Below are 19585 nucleotides of genomic sequence, written 5' to 3'. Positions count from 1 at the left end.
GGATGAGAGAGGGTCAGTGAAGTTTTGTTTCCTTGCACATAGGAGACACAGCTTTAATCATGGGCTGAAGCAGGACACTGGGACTGGGAGGACTGTTAGCTCCCATCTGAGGTAGAGAAGGAATATTTTCTGGGTCGGGGCTATGAATAGTCCTGTCTAAATGAACGCTGCTGAAATCAATGCTCTCCCCTTGCAGTCACTCTCACTGACGAAACAGGACTATCTGACAGAAGAGAAACCTCTCCCAGCACCACAAAGTTACCCACAGCAAGCAAGGTCTAGCTTGGCTTGCTCAGGATGCCCAGCCTTGAAAGTTGGCGCAACAATGAAAAATTACAGAAATGAAAGACAATGACTGTAATCAGAAAAAACAGGCTGTTTTGTTTGGTTAACTTCCAGGTCCACTTCATTTGCCAGATAAACAACAAAAAAAGCAAGCAAATCCTTCCCCAGGTTCTTCACATAAACATGAATTTAGTTGGTCTTTCCTTTAGTAATTCTAGCAAATGTTCTAATGTAAGCCGGCAGCAAAGAGAAAACTATCTGTATTATTTAACAGCTTTTATAATTAGGAGAAAAGGACTTCTGTGTGCTAAATACCTTATTTTGCTACCTGAATTTTCCCCTCTATCCAATAGGCAGAATCTGACAGAGCTTCTCAAAGAAAGCTGTTTACACTACTGCTGCAAGTAAAGCCTAGAGCAGCACCTGAAACAATTAAACGTTGGTGAAAATTTGTCAGGGCTGGCAGACAGCATGTGACTGCTTCACAGCTACCTTCCCATGCTTTATCTTTGTATTGTTCCTTTCTAATTTGTGTCTCTTTTTGTTAATTAATGCTGCTTTTAAAATGCCAGCTGAACAATTATCAGACAACATGTTATTCCTTTTAAAAAGACACTCAGACCTAAAAGCAATAAGGGAAACAAGCAGATAAAAAGGCCTTTTAAATTCTGAATTTTTCAACAATTGCCAGACCAATTCTGTGAACTTAATAAAGGAATTTATGAATCTTATCACAGTTTGAATGTCTCAGCTATTAAAGAAAGAGGGAAAACAAGCAAACCCAGGCTAACTGCAGTAGTTTAATGTTTGGGGGCCCAAACAGGACAAGATATGATTTCATGTTGGTTCCTGCTCCTGCAGGAAATGAAGTTCTCTTTTTCTTATGTTACTTAATGTGTGGTTTGTGGCCATCATTAAAGCAGACCAGATGATTTCAAAATCTTTCATAGAAGCCATTTCTCACCCTCCTCTACTCTTATTATGTGTGTAGGTCATGTGCCACAAATGGATAGTCACTTTCCAGTCCACACATCAAATGCATTGAAATCTCCCACTTTTTCTTTCAATTTGGCTGAAATAATCTAGTCCTATAATACGGGGGCTTGAAGAAAGTCTGAAAAGGATTTATTTTTTCTTGATAATTACCCCACTGCTGTCTTGTCCTGTGGATGCAAAGGCTTAGCATTCCTCAAAGATTGCTATGGCAACACATTGCAGTGTCTCAGGAACAGGGTATATTTTGAGAAAGAGAAGGGGGAATTTTAAAAAATGAAGAGACTGCAGGTATTCATGTATTGTAAATAAGAGAAAAGAAAGTAAATGTTACATAAAAGAGTAAGAATAAAAAAAAAATCAAGAAGGAAAAAAATCAAACTCTAAAACCGACAGTCTTCTACTGAAACAACAGGAGCATCTACTTTAGTTTTCTGTACAGTTACAGCATTACGAGTTGCTATCATGTCAAAGTGCAATGAAAACAATGAATATCCTTTGTTTCATTCACTGAAACTTTTCAGCGACTGATACTTTTCAGAAGCCACAACCTGCACCTTCATAGTTTCTTCTCTCAGCCAAGAGTGGTACTGTGTATGCTCAGAAGATATATTACCAGCTGTTTCATTGTTCTTGAATAAATAAACAAATAAATATGCAGCTAAAGACTTGGAGCTAGATAATGGAACTAAGAGTAAATACAAAATATCTTTCCATCTGAATGTTTGGAGCTTTGTAGGCTGAGAAGTTTAAGGGATACAAAACACAAAAGGGTGGAAAATGGTTTTTTGTTTATAGTAGAAGTACTTTACATCTTCCTTTGCAATGTTTCTCACCTTTCCCTGGTGTCCTGAGAATTGCTTAGAGAGCAAAGGACTTGTGGCTGAGGTGAGCAAAATAACAAGTTACAAAAATTTTCCCAGTCCTTATCACTTTACCAAATACCATCTGCAAAGTTCACACTTCTGACTGCTGACATTGAAATGAATCTTGTCTGATAAAATTTTGTCATAATTATTTTTTTCTGTCAGTTTGAGTGTTCTTCATATAGATTAATCCTCTCTGCACCCTCATAATTCCTGTCCAAGCTCCCTTTTGTACAGTTGTACTAAAGAAAACTGACTTCATTATAGAAAACTCTCTATTTTCTAGCACTTTTAAGGACACCGTGCTGCTTAAGAACAGATCTGGAGGATGATGATTCATCCAGATAACAGAATTTCAACTTATATGAGCTGATGAGCCAGTTTTCATATTCCCGTTTGCTGTATTTTTATAGCAAATATATGACTTAAATATAGTTTACATTTTTTTTCAGAAGTTTGCTTTTATCTTTTAGAAATAGAAGCAGATTATTTTTAGACTGTTTTAAAGGGATTACACTGAACTTTACTGTTTTGACTCATTTTCTTATTTAGATACAAGAGTCCTGTAAGAGCTTCTAGCAGATGCAGTTTTATTCTGGCCTGTGTTTTCTCTTGGTTCTTTAATAGAAAACAAGCCTCCTTCATAAAGCACTCTTCAGAAAACTCAGCTATAAAAATCCTACAATAATTTGATAAATATCTGCAAAAATTGGAAAAACAACTCCCTAATAGTCCTTTGATAGCTGGTTCCAAATTTGTATGATAGAAAACATGATAAAAGAGAATTTAAATGTCACACAAATGCTAGACAGTATTGATTTTCTTAGTAATAACGTCTAAGACATTAGACGTTATTTTCTTAGTAATAATGTCTTAAAATAATTTCCATTCAAATATCACTTTTATGAAACCTAAAAGGATGCAAGTCACTAAGCATGAGGTTTTTAAACACGAGGACTATTCTGCAGAGATCTGTATACCTGCATGAATGAAGTTTGCTACAGGGGATTTTGCACGTATATTCTTGTGACAGACCATGAATCCTATCACAGATAAAGCCAACACATGAATGTGAAGATTATATAGTAGCACATTAGCTGACATTACGCTTTCCACCTGTTATAACAACCACACTAAAAACAAACAAAACACCCCACCCCACCAAGCCAACAAAACTCAACTAGTAATCTATGATTAAGTCTAATTTGCTTGACCTTGACTGTTGGCTCCAGCAAGAATATTTTGCTATTATTTTGGCCATGTAGAAGACATGGACTTTCCATTTGTGGATTTTATGTTTTTAAGTGTCAGGTTTAAAGTTATTTCAGAGCCATCCATTGACTTCTATTTTAATTGGCATCTGATAAAGTCAAGGTGCCTTTTTGATTCTTATTCTGACAAACTCTAAACCTGCGTTGAAAATCTTTTCATATTTGCCTTTTTAATTATCCCTCATGGCAAAACAAAAGGGCCTTCAAATGGCGATGTAAGAAGTCCTGGGCTCCCTCCTCTTCAGCTTCTGAGTGCACTGAGAGCAGGAGCAGCCGTCACTGGTGGTGGGGGTGCGGAGCACACAGGCATTTGCCAGCAGGGACCCGTTAGTTAAGCTAGTCAGCCTGTTTTCTCTTCCCATACAGAAAGGTTTTTATTAATTAGAAATGACAATGTATCAAGAACACTTATCGAGGCTTATAAGGAAGACTCATTGGCTCCTACAAATGCACATGATCTGTTAACGCCTATGAGTGAACATATAGTTTTAGTTGTGCAGAGTAACACATTTAATATATTCTTGTGACTCAACGTTCAACGGCAATTGCAACCACTCTCAGAAGAGCTCAGAAAGCCCGGCACAGCTAAACTTCTTCAGATGACAGCAAAAATAAAGAAGAGCTGTTGCAAAAAAAAAAAAAAAAAAAAAAAACTATACACGATTGTGCAGGGACTACAATTTTCTTTTTTAATTCTGACCAAGGGGGAAAAATAGCAGACAATTACATTTTTCAGTGTTGTAGCTTACAAAAGTGTTTGGGAAGATGGACTGCTATCGTAGAGCAGGCTCAGATATTTTTTGAAGGGTGAATGCAGTTCTTAAGCTGGATGACACTGATATAACAAAGTGAGTGCGTGTCTAGACAGCACCCTGAATTTCCATTTGTCTTCCCTTTTCTTAATGACATCCATCCTCTAACTCTTCTCACAACTCCATATCAAAAGTTTATTATGGTGGCTAAGAGAAAAAAAAGGTAATCTCTTCTCCACGTGGCTGTGCAATAAAGAGATATGACACAAGCAACATTATAGTATTTATGACTTTGATGCAAGCCAGCAAATTTTTTAGAAGCAAAGAGCATTTTGGTTCAAGAGGTTGGATTGCTATTGTCACGGCTCAACATTTTCTATAAATCTAGAGCAAACAAAAGCTTTGGGAACAGTTGCATGAATTCTCCTGTCAAGATAAGAAGCTAAAATACTGGAGAAGCAAGCTAGTAGACAGAAGTCAAGAGTAGAGACAAATTTTATTCTGCATATCTAGCCAGTTGATTCTAGGCTTTTTTCAGCATTGTTATTTTAGTTTGGGGGGGAAAAAAAAAAGCAAACAAAAAACCTTCTAAGAACTAATAATATGCTATTTTCTAACATTCAAAAATATTATTTTTGAAACAGGTATGGTCTTAACTTTTCATCTTTCTCACGAGAGCTTGCTTCCCATAAGCCTTACATTACTAGCTTGAAAACCAATCATTGGGATATCTAAACCATTGGTAGCTCTGACACATGAAACAATAAGGCCAATTACTGCCAAGATGTAAACACATTTCTTATTTACAGCAAGTAGATACCCAGTTCATGTATTCTTGCTCTACACTGTCAATAAACATGTCCTCTACATACAACATTCACCCTGAAAAATTTGATGGCAACATGTTCAGTCTGGTTTTGTGCTTGTCTGTAAGTCGGCAGCATTATGGCATAGGAAACTTGTATTGTGACAAGATTTTTCATGATTATGAGCAGTAGCTTGGCAATGGAATTCTCCTTTATGGGTCTGTTCTGGGAACTGTCAAAAAAAAAATCTTCCACTTCAAGCAGGACAGTTTTGATCACCCCTTTAAGTGGTTTAAAGAGTCCAATTTCTTTGTCAAGGTTCTCAGAGAAAGAAGGCAATTTCTCAAGGCATACAATATTAGTCCCCAACCTATCAGTCATTGTTATGAGACAAGCCTTGAGAGTCTGATGGCTAAGGTCTATTAACTGCTCACAAGATTGATAACAGGCTAAGTTGCAAAGGAAACGGTAGATTTCCAATCAGTTTGACAATCTTTTAAACTTCTTGCAATACCATAGCGGAATAGATGTTGCCTGATACACAGATACTTCATCAGAAAGTGTTTTTCATTTATGATTCCTTAAACAAAGCAAAAGGCAACTGTGCATTTGCACAAGCCAGGAAGCTGAAGCTCTTCTCTTTCAATACTAACTAGGTCTCAGCTGAGGAATTTTTCACCTGCTTAATCGGAAAATTACAGTGTGAAACAGCCGACTATGTAGTTACTTCAGTCTGTGCAGCTATTACACATTGAAAATGCATAAATAATTTTTTTTTTTTTTAGGGTAAGCTACAGCAATACCATCTAGTATTTTCATCTCCCAGTTGAGATTATTTCAAAGATTTCTACAAAGCAAAAATACCTGGGAGGAGCTGGACAATGTTGTGCGAAACCTCTATTTTTAATGTCAGACTTCAGAAACTGACAGTGCCTCAACTCTTCCAAAGAAAAAGGTAGGTGGAGCTAGAAGTTGTCTAGCTGCCTGGAAAGCAGACAGCCTTCTGCTCCCGGATCGAGTAGGAATGACAGAAAAAAGCAGTTCTCTGCAAAGCAGATTTTTGCGTACATCGAGAAGCGGCAGGAATGCTGACGTGCTTTAAGCCCAGCCAGCTGTCTGTGCAAGCACTCGGTCAGACAGGCAGTCACTGCTCTGACACCCAACTCGCTGTGCCCATTATCCCAGCTTTTTTCTGTTCCAAACTGATACTCCGTACTTCTTCAACATTGAGTGCTTGTGCGCTGATCTTTACAGTGGTTTACTGCAGTTTTGCTTACAACTCTTCCCAGGTAATTAAGGTGGCAGTTCATCTAACGAGTCCTTTAATAACGAGTTATTTCATTGTAAGGCAAGTTAATTCCCAGACTGCAGCTGCACAGACTGCAGGTGCAGACAGAACCCTTTAACCGTATGATGCTGTACATCTCAGATAATGTGCTATTAAGAAATAGACATGAGAGCTATTTTGACATCTGTTAGTTATAAATGTGTAAGCAAACCCAGAATCAAAGATTAGATCTCAATGAGTCAGGCATCACACAACCAATTAGTATCGCTTATCCTACACAGCAGATTCTGCTTTTTCATTATAACCCTGGAAGCATGAAACATTCAAATCATATTAACAGGAATCTACTTCAATATTTTGACACAGTAGAAGTCCCTAGTATCCAACCAATATTAATTAAGAGCCTTGAAAAGCTGTCCAGTAGTGCTAAAAGTGAGCTGTTTCATAAAAAAGAAGAAAGGCAACGCTATGTTCTGGATGCTGTAAGCACCCACAACAGAAGGGTCACACTGTTTTTCTCCCCCAGATTATTGGGTTTCTCTAAGGGTAAAAAGAGAGACCACCAGTTTTTCTGCAATACTTCAATGCACACATTAGCTTATTTCAAATCTGACATACTGCCTCAAAAGACCTAAGGGTAACAGTTGTTTACATTGGAATAACTACAGTTGCTTTTATATTCTTAAGTAGTCGTGGTTTACGTTCTGGATGATACAGAATAAAAGAAAATAAAAGTTGTTTATAAATCACATGGGGCCCTGATTTCTGGATTCTATGACATCTTATTCCTTTCCTGCATTAATGGGTGTACATTCCTGAAATATTACCCCCCCTCCCCCCCAAATTATCTACTTCTACAGTGGTAGAGACCTGAAAATAACATATGTAATATAATTACTCTACTTTCCTGCACCTTGTGCTTTTTTTTTTCACTTATTGTCCATGCTTGTTCTGTTTGCAACATGTATTCGGTCCTCTTCCATTTCTCCCTCAAAACATCCTTTTAGGATATTTATACACCCTTTAAATTTTTTTACTTGGGCACAAGCAATTTTACTGTTCATCACCTAAATCCTGTGGAAGTATCTTTGCCTCATTGCATGAACTTTATGGAGCATTAAAAAAAAAAAAAAGACTGAAATTCCCACACCTTTATCTGGGATGAGTCCTTCTAATCAAGCAACCTGCTTTTCTTATTTTTCTTTGCCTATTCTTAAGAGAATACACTAAACATTACCAGACAGGTGAATTGAGATTTCAACAGACCATGAAGAAAAACCAAACATTTCACTAGAATGTTACCATTTAATCACAACATTAAGAGAAACACTTCTAAGCACGTCTCTGATGTAGTATATGATTTTTTTTTTTTTTAAAATATTGGACATTCGGTATGTTATACAGATACCATGACTTAAAATAGTTACAAGCTCAGTCATAATTTGATTCAAAGGACATGTTCTGTTCTGACGGAATCTTCCTATATTCTCCTGGATAGTTGATGGACAAAGAGTTCTGTACCACTAAAACTGCAGTGATTCTTGTGAACGAAAATCCTTTAATTTTTTTTTATACTGTAAAAGTTTTATCCAGAGACCTATGAACTCTTCTGCATTTCTGAGCATACTGAAGTCTCTTGTAACACAAGTCATCTCATGCTGCAATCTGTCCCGCATTCTATCTACTCCAACAATTTCCAGCTGTGCATGTAAAAAGGGTAAATATAAAGCAAATTTTTCTATAAAAAGCTGAAAATATATTTTTTAAATAAATCTGCAGTATTAACTTGAAATAATTACAAGCATGGCAAAATTAGCAGGCTACATGTCTTTATTCTCCTTTCCAAAGAGTCTTCCTGAAATGAAAGATGTTTTTATAAACAAATTTCCCTAAAAACTCCAACAGAGCAGTTTAAAATTGAAGTAACTGTCGGACAGTTTTGGTGAAGGCAGTCTATTCCAATGGAACAAGCCATTTTAATGAATGCAGGATTAACGAGAAAACTGCCGTTTGTCTGATTTCTTGTTAATATGCTTGAAGATTTTAGCTTTATGGACGTTCTTTGATTTCTGGTAACCAAATCCTCCACCTCCGCCTCTTTTCTGTAGCCTTCTGCCTTGGTTGCTGTTCACATCTGGAATTTTGTGGGTTAAAGAATTTAAAAAAAAATAATTTGAAATGTTACTTACTAAGGAGAGAAAAAAGTAACAGCATTATATAAAAAGTTGAGTTGCAGAACTACAGATGGAACTGAAGCTTTGTGCCTGTCATTCTAATGAATGCTTTTATTCCTTCAGCTGTACAATTAATTTGACCAGAGTACCACTGCTTCAACTTCCACCCACTGGCAGCTTTGACAAGAGGGCCCTTGCCCCTCTATTTCAGTATTACATGATTAAACTTAACTACACACCTTTCAATGAAAATGAGGGTGCATGAAGGACAACAGCACCCTGGAAGATGTATGCAACAGTCCAGCACCTGCTAACCTGCAGCAACTGAAGCACATACATGCACTAAAACAGATGTTTGTAAACACTCAGAAAAAATTGCCGTTTAGGATTTTCTTTGATAAACCATTTTTGAACATGATACATGCATGTGATTAACAGCAAAGCCAAAACAAAACAAAAACCAGAATTTGAAGTAGCATAGGTACTATAGCATAGCAGGAATTCAGCTTTGAAACACTGCAGTAAAAGGATACTGAGGTCAACGAATGGAGGGACTTTAAAACCAAACGAAAGGCTGACTTTGTTAAGATCCAGGTTATTGACATTATATATCTGCTTCAGAGAATGGGAGTCATAAGCTCTAATGTAGGCTTTGTATGCTTCCTGGGCTGACTTGTGAAGAAAGTAGTTCTTCTCAATCAGTTTCTCCAGCTGGTGAGGAGGAAAGAAAAACAGAAGGCATGAAATTATGGCTGTAACAACTGTATAAATTATGTGCAAGCAAATTATTTACTGCGCAAGCTGCAGTGACATTCACTACTCACTTCAGTAAGACTGCACTGTGATATGTGCGTGCACTCTGCTGTTACACTGCTTTTATAAACAGAACAACAAAAAAGTCTGAGGTTGAATTACACTATGAAGCCTGTCTCATTTGACTTCTAGCATACATTAATTTGGCATACTAATATTAAGTTACATTAGGTGTCATTATTTCCTAATTATTCTAACAACAATCCTCTTTCTGTAAGGCCTGTCGTCAATACTTCTTGTATTGCTATTTCAAGTTTAATTTATTACAAAGAAACTTTACAGAGCTCTTATGAAAAGAATGACTCACAGAACTAAACAATAATAAAAATTCTTATCTACGGAACTATCTATGCTATTCTCTTCAACTTTGTGCTCCATTGCTATTTTTGTAGCACTGCAGCACAAAACAGATTTGGCTGACGCTAGGCTTTATTACCATCAAGGAGGTTAAAAATATACTTGGAATATATACACTAGCATTTCTAGGTGTTGGTACTGGATTTCTTACATGCTGAAGGCTGAGCACATCATCTTAGAAGACATAAGATATTCCGAATTAATCTGAACATGCACAACCATTCAATGAAAGCCACTGAAACATCATGTTTAGTACATTGGACAAGAACATTCTATTCAAGAGCTGAAAGCATATTTAAATCATTATGATTTTGCAATATAACATGAAAAAACAATCCTTACAAGCACATTCACATGATGTAATGATAACAATTTAGTACTGGATATTAAAATCCATATTTGATTTCACAACATTTTCTATCTATAATATCATACAGGGACAATATGACAGGAGGATTTACTACAGAATACTCACCTACAGGAACTCTTCTGAACATGCACACAGATTTTTAAATTTTTGTTACGATAGACTATATCATTATCTGTATAAATTGTTATTATACTAATGTTCAGAGTACCTTTAGTAAGCCGTTTCATACCTGAGATTGGATATCTGAAATCTTTGACCAAGAAAATTCGAATTCACTGAGTGGTACCTTTAACAAACAAACAAGAAAAGTATCTACATTATGTATGTATTACTGTACAAACAATCAATGTGTTTAAGACCTAAAACAAACAGGATAAGACCTGTCAGATAACAGAAGACTTATGATTATCTATTAAGAGATATAGCTAAAGTATTAAAAAATAACTGTGAAGTTCAAGGACATCTTTGTGAGTGAAAAGATTACCTGCACATATTTTAGGTTTTTGACATTTTTTTTCAAAGCAATAATCACACTATTACTACCCCTTATCATAGATACATTCATAAAGTGCCTTTGCACCAATGTATCAGTATTATCACATCCTTTCAACTAACATAAAGACCCTCATCATGACACTTTTACCACTTTAGCTTTTGCTTTAGAAGCTACATCACTTTAATTACAAGTGGCAAAATTCTGGACTGTACACAACCCCCCATAGAAAGGGACTAAGAAACTAGGAGCAGTTCTACCATATTAAAAGGGTTACACTTGAAAGCCGGCTATCTTTATTTTGAAATTGAAAAATTGATTCTTTCAAAAGAAAAATAAAAACTGCACTGGCCAAGCTCCCAGTATCTTTCCATGATGGGTCATAAGAAGTTTATTAAATAACACAAGCTACCCAGTTGCAAAGCAACTATAAATATACTCAGTAGTTACCTTCGAGTCTAAGGTCAGCAGCACAAAGTCAGATGTTCAGTTAAATATTTTCTAAGCAACAGAACAGTTCTTGTTTAAAAGTTAAAATGTTTCATTAATCATTACAGTTTTTGCCTTTGAAATCTCGGTTGCACTATGAAATCATAAAAAAAAAAAAAACTCTACAGAAATTTACCCTGGCTTGTTTCAGGTAACGAAGAAAGCCCAGCTCTTCCGGTCGTAAAATGAGCAGAGCATGTCCTCTACCATTTATACCTCTGGCCGTTCTACCAACGCGATGAATATACTCCTTTTTTGCAGAGAATAAGGAAACAGTAAGTCCAATCAGTCTTTCAAGCATTTAATAACACAGTTTCACAGAAAAACACTTAACATTAATATACTGTAGCGCATCATCAATTATGTTTTAAGAACATACACTGACACATGGATAAGGCAAGCTAAGCGTTGATGATGCAAAGCACAATTAGGTTGAGACAGAAACCCCTGACTAGAGGTATCTTACCTTTTATTGAGGGAAAAAGAACTGTAGTGTCCTGTAACTGAAAATTTTACTTTGCTTTTGATATATTTGCTCTATATATTTGTCAAGACTTTCTAGATCTGAGTTGTTCTTGTTTGCACTGGACATTTATTCTAATGAGAATTCTAATTTTTAAATAAAAATCAATTTTCCATTGAAAAAGCTGTCGGGAGACTCAAGGACGCATATATATACCTCATACTCCTAACAGATGTTTTGCTTTTTAGCTGATTAGATTTTAAATTACATTAGTAGAATAAAGAGTAATGTTTTACAAAACTGCTCTTAAAAAGGTAACAAAGGTCTCAGCTAGGTGCAGCATCATCTCCTACGATCTGCTAGAGTAAGTGGAAGAAATCAGCTTCTAGATGCTAACATGGCTGAATCCTGACCTCTGTTGAGCAGAAGATTCAGGTTTCTCTGCTACATATGTAGCTAGGAATTGAAAGTTTTTTTTTTTATTTCCTTAACTTACTTTTGGATCATCTGGAGGGTCATACTGGACAATCCAGTCCACTTCAGGAATATCCAGTCCTCTGGCAGCTACGTCAGTGCACAACAGAATTCCAGATTCTGCATTACAGAACTGGAAAAATGTCGTAGTACGTTTTGTCTGTTTCTGCTTGCCCTAAACAACAACAACCAAAATATCATAATAAACCCACACACATTAGGGATGAAATGTCAACTATAAAAAGTTTACCAGCTTGAAAGCTTAAATGTCATTTCCCATATTGTATCACCAAAAAAAACCCAACCAAAAATGGCATCTTTCTATCTTACGGACTTACACAGACCAGGCAGGTTAAAAAGCAATGCTACCACAGCAAATAGCAGAGGTCTGCATGAAATAGATTCTCTCAGAGCTAATGTTTCTAAGGCATTAAAAACCCACTCGCATAAACATTACTTTCACAAGCACTGCATAAATGCCTGAAAATGTTCAGAAAAAGGGTATTTGCAAACCTAGGAGTATATTAGATTACAAGTTAAAACAAAACCAAACCCATACTTGTAATAGCTCTATTGAAGTACAGGAAAAAAAAATCCTCCCCCCCCCCCCCCCCCCGCCGAAAAAAAACAAAACAAGCAGCATAGTTGCAGTCAGTTACAATTATTTCATAAACTTTCACTCAATACTCTCACAATTTTGTTTTTTAGATAAAAACTGAAGATACTCATTTAAAGTGCTAGAATTGGTATGTTAAAGCCAAATATCACCCTGGCCTTATGGGAAAAAAAATAAAAACAGACATTCCAAAGATCTGAGTATTTGGATTCCTCTGATAATAGCTTTGCTCTAAAAATTGAGTTTTGGTTCTTGTGAAAGGCAGCGTCTCGGAGAGAAACAGAAAAGCAGTCTACATACAGAGGATAAATTAGTATCAGTATTCAAACCTCATTTAGAAAACAGTAAGATTGCAGTGCTCTTACTACACTGTTTTTACTTTATCTCATTCCTCTGCAAACTAATCGAGATCAGCACAGTTTGTTAGCAGAGTATGTTTATTATAAACTGAAATGAAATAAATAAGGTAAATGAAAGATCCGTAACAACTTACAGGTGTTATCAGATTAATTAAAAATGAAATCTATGTATAAAATACTTACATGAATGGCCATAACAGGCAGATCAATGTAGTTGAGTAATTCATAGTGGTACTTCACTGACATACATGAAGAAAAAAATACCATTAGTTTCTTCTTCCGGTTCTTCTTAAGGAATGTGAAGAGCAAAAGGAATCTTTTTTCAGACGGACATACCACATATCCCTGGAAATTATTTAAATATTGTCAAAGTTGTATGGAACACATTTTATCTTTACTAATAGAATTAAATCAGGGGACTGTTATCTTGCAAAACACATGTACCAAATAGTTAATTTTCCAGCTATACAGTTAGAAACCACTTGATTTATTTCCTGTCCCTCACCGTGTTATATGAAACTCCTAAAGTAGAGTTGATTGCAAGAAACTTACTCTGCTGATTTGAAATAATTCTCTAATGGAGAAGTATTTTTTAACTAGTTCTAAAGTGTAACTAACTGTATTATTATTCAATGAACTTTTTTTAATCATCTTTCCTGCAAACATTGACTAGACACACAAAACTTACAGCTAGCAGAGTGAATAAAGCCCTTTACGCAACTGATAGCTTTTGCCCAGTAAGATGTTAAACACTCTCTAAGACAGTATTTATACAATCCACTTAAAAACATATAGGGCGGTGTACGTTCACAGATGGGTGATACCCCTTTTAGTAAGGTGTGTTTTACCTGTTCAAGACCATCAACTGTTGCTGTCTCCTTGTTATCATCAACCCCAACATACAGTGGCTCTTTCTTCAGAGAGATCTTTGCCAAATCTTCAACCTTTCTGGTTTGTGTAGCGGAAAAAAGCATTGTCTGTCTGCGCTCTGAAAGTATTTTAAAAGAAAGCCTAATTTTTAAAAGGAGAACGCAAATAGCAAGGCCTTAAAGTCTTTAGCTACAAACTTCCCTGAGCAAGTCTTCTTTTTTTGCTTAACTTCTAAAGCAGGTTTTGTTGCATTATGCATTGTATATTTTATTTACTTAGTCTGTTACCATCTGCAAAACGAAATATTCTTTCTCTGGGAGCAATGTTAATTAGCAATTGCACTTGAATTTAGAGACAAAACAACAATTCAGATAGACACTTACCTTGTAATTCTAACTATAGATTGATTTCATTTTTATGGGTATTAAAATATTTTTGTTTTCCAAAACATGCTGCATACTCTTTATTTACTACTTCCATGCTTTTTACTGAATTTTGATAATTAAAGGGAGAACCTTGGTGACTCTGAGATTGTGTTTTATGTATCAATTGCAAGGAATAACTAAATCAAAGTAAAATAAAGCAAATTTTAAGGTAAATACTGAAATAAACTTCTACTGTTCTTGGAAATATGAATAAAAGATCCAACTGCAAGCCGGAAGACCTTTTTCCTTATATTTAAGTTTTATAAGGAAATAATAAATTGTAGGTAATAAAACAGGCGAAGAAAGATGAATGAGATCCTGTAGGTGTTGAACTAAAAGGATCTTATACGAACAGAATTATATTCCTGAAGTGCATAAGAAAACTCTGTCCTTTAGATAAATGATGCTAAATAAAATAACACGTACTAGCTATCAAGAAAAAAGACAGAGTAAGACAATCACTCTGAGGTACATCCACAGAACTATAAAAATTAATGACTTCTTTTACAATAATTGAGTCATAAAGACGACAAAATGTTAGCCAAGTAATTTCCAAGAAAGACTTTTTTTCTTACTTGGTAGAAGTTTTATGATCTGTTTCATTTCTTCTTCAAATCCAACCTCTAAGATACGATCCGCCTCATCAATTACCAAACACTGTAAGTTCTTGTACATGAAACCTGGAGTGTTCTAGAAGATTAACAAATTGAGAGTCAGACAGGGAGAAGTATTTTATTATGTTTTATTAAGTATTAGGCATCGGTATTTTACCTACCTGCATATGATCCAGAAGTCTTCCTGGCGTTGCTACAATGATGTTGATTCCATTCCCAAGTTTCTGTGCTTCTGCTGATCTGTTACTGCCCCCCATTATCAGACCATAGGTGTGAACGTGATGATTCATAAGTTCTTTAAGAACTCCATAGGTTTGCATCGCAAGCTCTCGAGTAGGTGAAAGAATAATAACACCTGTTCCTAAAACAGACATCAACCAAACAAGAATAAGTTAGGAAACTCGCCCAATCCCCCTTGCAGTCAAATCAACAAGTGGGATTCAACCATGAAACGAAGAAAAAGCTTACCATTTCTGGGCATGAATTTTAACTTGTAGATGAGCTCTACTGCAGGAATGAGAAATGCAAGTGTTTTGCCGCTGCCTGTTTTTGCTGCTGCTAAAATATCCCTGCATAAAACAAAAATCACAAAAAGAAGCGTTTAGTTAAACCTACAGAGAAAACAGCAATCCAATTCTGGATGATGTTGACAATGTAAAAACGTAACAGAGCTTAAAGGAAGCCAGTATAGTTCATACTAAGAAGTCTGTGGCAGATCTGGTCCACAGCAATTGGTCTCTGCCTCCAGAGACTGTGTGACACACTGTACCAAGAGGCCAATGAAAACAGACTTCCCTGCTTCCAAAGCCAAACGCAAAGCAAGTTCCATGAACTTACCTCAGTATCTGTTCACAGATAACAGATACACTTTGTTAACTTGTATTAACATTTACAAAGAAAATATTAAAAAAAATATGAGAATATATTTATAAAAAAATTTAGCTGTAAGAAGTCACATCTCAGGTACTTATCTTGCTAGCAAAATTTCCACATTTGTTGTCAACAGAGTTATTAAAAATACATTTCTTACCTGCCTTCCAGAAGAGGTTTAATACTTTTATGCTGAATTTCTGTCATGTGAGTAAAGCCCATGTCATTTATGCCCTTCAATGTATTCTCACTGACAAGACCATCAAGGGAAGTAAAAGAATTGTCTTCAAAGCCACCTGAATAGAAGGGAAAACAAATTTCAAACTTATTTCTTCAATTCTATCCATCCCAAGACTACCCAGTTAGAATTGATGTTAAAAGGATTATTTCTTATTCCTTCCTACCACAAAATCCTAAGACGTTGACAAAATACTCTGTATTAACAAGTCCCTAGGAATAATGCAGACAGCTGTTAATAGTATATACGAGTGCACTTCCTCTCATTCTGATTTATTAGCCATACACCTCCATTTCACTGACTTTTTCTTCCATAATGAAATGTGTGCGTGTATGTTATAAAACTGATTTTCACTAGTAATTTTAAGACCAACAGAAGTGTAGATATAATGCAAATTTCAAAGAACAGTAACTGAAAAAGAGCTCTACAGTGTTTAATATCACGCTACCTGTATTCAAACATATAACTTTTATTGCAAATCTGAAAACTGCAACTTGCTCTAGAAGAAAGCTTAAGAACTTGGGATTTTTGTACATCTATGAAAAATAAGGACACAAGATACCTGTTAAACCTAGTGGTAGACTAGGTACTTCATCCTCTTCCTCCTCCTCTTCCACTTTTCTCTCTCCAGAATCCTTCCCGTCTTCATCTTCTGCCTCCACAGACTTGTCTTCCTCAGTTTTTGCTTTTTTAGTTTCTGTACCTAGGGTGTTATTTTTACAGAAAACTCTTTAATTGCTGTTAGGAATATGAAAAACATTCACCATTAAAAGCTGAGCCACAGACTTACTTCCTTTAGCCTGTAAATCACTGCTATGAATGTCATGAGGGGTCATGAGAAGGGGTGGCAAAGTTTCTATGAAGCTTTCTGATGCAGATAGCAACACATTTCATTCAAGTTCCTTGCACACAATCCACTTTGCATTGTAAAACAAAGCAGCTTAGAGTATACCATATGATTTTTTTCTGGGGAAATGACATACCTTGAACAAGTTACAAAATTATTTTCTATTTTTAACTTAGACACCAAGTTTCCAACGTCATTTGTGCTCAGGTCATGTGAAACTTAACATCTCTGTTCCATTTTAGGTACTTGAATTCTCAGAGAACTGCATGAATACAGCACGTTATTTGTACAACCATGACAAGCGTCACAACGATCTAACAGATAAGGGATGAAGTTTCAAATATAAGTGTATATATACATATATATATATTCTAGCAATACTTACAGGATGCAATTTTTGGAGGTAGTTATTCAGTATATTTTAGTTTCATTCATAATACACAGATGTTGCCAAATGCCGGACAGAATGATAAAAAGGATGTACTGGCTGCACGTTCAAGCACAGAAATCGTCCATACGTCAAAGCTCTACTTTGAGAGCCTAACCAGTAAAATATCAAAACTTAACATTACAAAGCATAATCCTATGGAACAATTAAGTTGGTTGCTACCGGTTTAGTATATATTAGAGTTCAGATATTATAGTTAGAATAAATAATTAAATCACTTAGAGAATGTAAGCCTCAAAAGAGTATTTAGATATCAATGCAGTACATAAACAAAATGTAATACGGACCTGTTCTCTACTCTTATTCACTGTGTAACAGCTAGCTTCCCATTAAAAGTATTTTGATGCACATACAGAATTCTGTCTTTGCAAAAAGAAAAATCACAGGGTATCAGCTATTGCACTCTTTTGCTTGATGTTTACAGAGTAAAAATTTGGAAGGAAGATATTAATTTCAGATTAGGTTGTTAAAACCCTAAGATCCTTTTCCCAGTTATCCAATTGCTTTAGGATCATTTCTTGAAAAGCGTATAAAGAGTAGTCCTTCTACTCATTAGTGTACTTGTATCCCTAAAATATCATTATAATGCGAATACGTTTTCCAGAAATCACTAGAAACACTGAGTGATAACCACCTCTTTCACCAGCATGATCTCGAGAAACACAAATACTGGTAGGGCTGTTAGGTCTGTGCGTAGGGGAAATCGCCACCAGAAACACACGACCCAGCAGCATGTGCTCTTCTGTGCTGGCAGCGACCAGGGCAGGGCCCAGAGCTGCAGCAGCTGGGCACAGACAGTAACAGCTCCCAAGTATATGCAGAGACCCCCCAGATCTTCAGCTACTTTCTTCTACTTGAACAAATACACCACGGAAGACCTCCAGGGCTCTAAAACGTGCACCAGTCCAAACCAGGGCACTTCTCACAGCCAACATACCCTCTCTGAAGGGGCACAAAACCGAAAGGCGGCTTTTTTTTTGTTGTTGGGGAATGTCTCAGTGCTTCGGCCGGGCAAATGCATCCCAGCGTACCGGGGAAGACAACGTACCGTTCTCGGGAGCAGCCGCCGCCTTCCTCTTCTTCTTTTTCTTCCTCTTCGCCCCGGCACCCTCCGGGCACGGCGCCGCCGCCTCGGGGGCTTCTGCCTCGGGGGTCGCCGCCTCGGGAGCTTCCTCCGCCGCCTCCTCTTCCTCCTCCGGGGGGCTCAGCGAAGCCGCCGGAGGCTCTGAGAGGACAAAGGAAACAAGCTGTGAGCGGCGGAGCAAGGCCGGCGGCCGGAGAGATGCTCCACGGTCCCGTCCCGGTCCCGGTCCCCGCCGTACCTGCCCGCTCGGCCGCCCGTAGCTTGAGGTTGCGCTGCCGCAGCTTGAGGTTGCGCTTGTGGATCTTCTTGCGGAGCAGCCGCATGGGCAGGTTGCCCGCGGCCACCGACACCGACATGGCGGCCACACGTGGGGACGTCGGCCCGGCACGGCCCGGCCTCGCCTCGCCCGGCCCGGCCCCGCGCTGCCTGACGGGCGGCCCGCAGCGGCACCCAGCGCCTCGGCGGAGGCAGCGCCGCGCTCCCTGGGCCCGCCTCCTCCTCCTCTTCCTCCTCCTCTTCCTCCTCCTCTTCCTCCTCCTTTTCCTCGCCGGCCGTTACCCCTGAGAGGTTCCACACCTCCCTACCAGCCCCTCAAGTTCTAGTGCTGGGCAATTCGGCCTTCATCCCTTGTAGCGTCCCCCTCCTTCTGCCTCCCCATCCTCTCCCAAAGCGGGGTGAGCCCCTGACATCTGTGCTGTTGACAACACCCTTCGCATCTTTCGTGACCAGCAGATGGCACAAATAGCACAGGAATTTACAGCGGATTGCTTTGGTTTCTCAAGCCAGTGACGGCTACGGTCTTAGAAATCTGAACGGCTGCAAGCTGTGTAATGCTCAGCCTGCAATAACTTGCTGTAAAGCAGATTAAGCTGCAGAATTATTACTCTACTAATTTCGAAGTGTTTATTGCATATAACGTCTTCTTTTAAAGTTACTGCTGTTAGAGATGAAACAAAACTCACTCTTCATCATCTGTAATTGTTATCTTGATGTCTTCATATGGATGACCAGGATGACTATTACTATTATCATTATTGTGCCAGAACTTCACCAGTTGATACATAGCATTTTAAAAATTATTTTATTTATTAACAATGTACCTGCATTCAAATTACTAATAGTCACTAGATGTTCACAAGAGAAACATGACAGATGGCCACTTTTCTTCAGTGTGAACGCCTTGCTCCAGAAATATGAGCCATTATCTGAGAAATTTTAGAAAGGAAGGTGTTATAAAGGCATGAGGAAGACACAGACTTAGAGAAATTATAAGGCATTTGCAATTCAAAAAAATATTGTTTATGAAAAGCTTGTGAAAGG

General features: G+C 37.4%; 1 protein-coding gene across 1 annotated transcript; it reads right to left on the bottom strand.

The window, feature by feature from the left end:
• Window positions 1-8073: 8073 nt before the first annotated feature.
• On the bottom strand, window positions 8074-18958 carry DDX18 (DEAD-box helicase 18). The gene is made up of 14 exons (XM_083840608.1): window positions 18504-18958; window positions 18230-18406; window positions 16449-16589; window positions 15809-15944; window positions 15247-15347; window positions 14940-15139; window positions 14740-14854; window positions 13718-13857; window positions 13053-13214; window positions 11917-12069; window positions 11094-11207; window positions 10205-10261; window positions 8969-9146; window positions 8074-8395 (listed from the first exon to the last, which is right to left on the bottom strand). The coding sequence occupies exons 1-14, from the start codon at window positions 18619-18621 to the stop codon at window positions 8253-8255; spliced, it is 1935 nt and encodes a 644-aa protein (XP_083696734.1). The 5' UTR covers window positions 18622-18958; the 3' UTR covers window positions 8074-8252.
• Between the last annotated feature and the right edge of the window lie 627 nt (window positions 18959-19585).

Source organism: Anser anser (genome assembly GCF_964211835.1).
Source record: "Anser anser genome assembly, chromosome: 6".
Lineage (NCBI taxonomy): Eukaryota > Metazoa > Chordata > Aves > Anseriformes > Anatidae > Anser > Anser anser.
The sequence above is the reverse complement of the archived record's forward strand: the minus strand, read 5'-3'. Positions and strand labels throughout refer to the sequence as shown.

What these genes read in the sequence shown, in the direction of transcription:
- DDX18 (XM_083840608.1), bottom strand. Translation starts at nt 18,621, where the DNA reads ATGTCGGTGTCGGTGGCCGCGGGCAACCTGCCCATGCGGCTGCTCCGC. An exon ending in ACGGGCGGCCGAGCGGGCAG is followed by an intron (nt 18,407 to 18,503) that starts GTACGGCGGGGA and finishes TTGTCCTCTCAG; the next exon opens with AGCCTCCGGCGGCTTCGCTG. An exon ending in GGCGGCTGCTCCCGAGAACG is followed by an intron (nt 16,590 to 18,229) that starts GTACGTTGTCTT and finishes ATAACACCCTAG; the next exon opens with GTACAGAAACTAAAAAAGCA.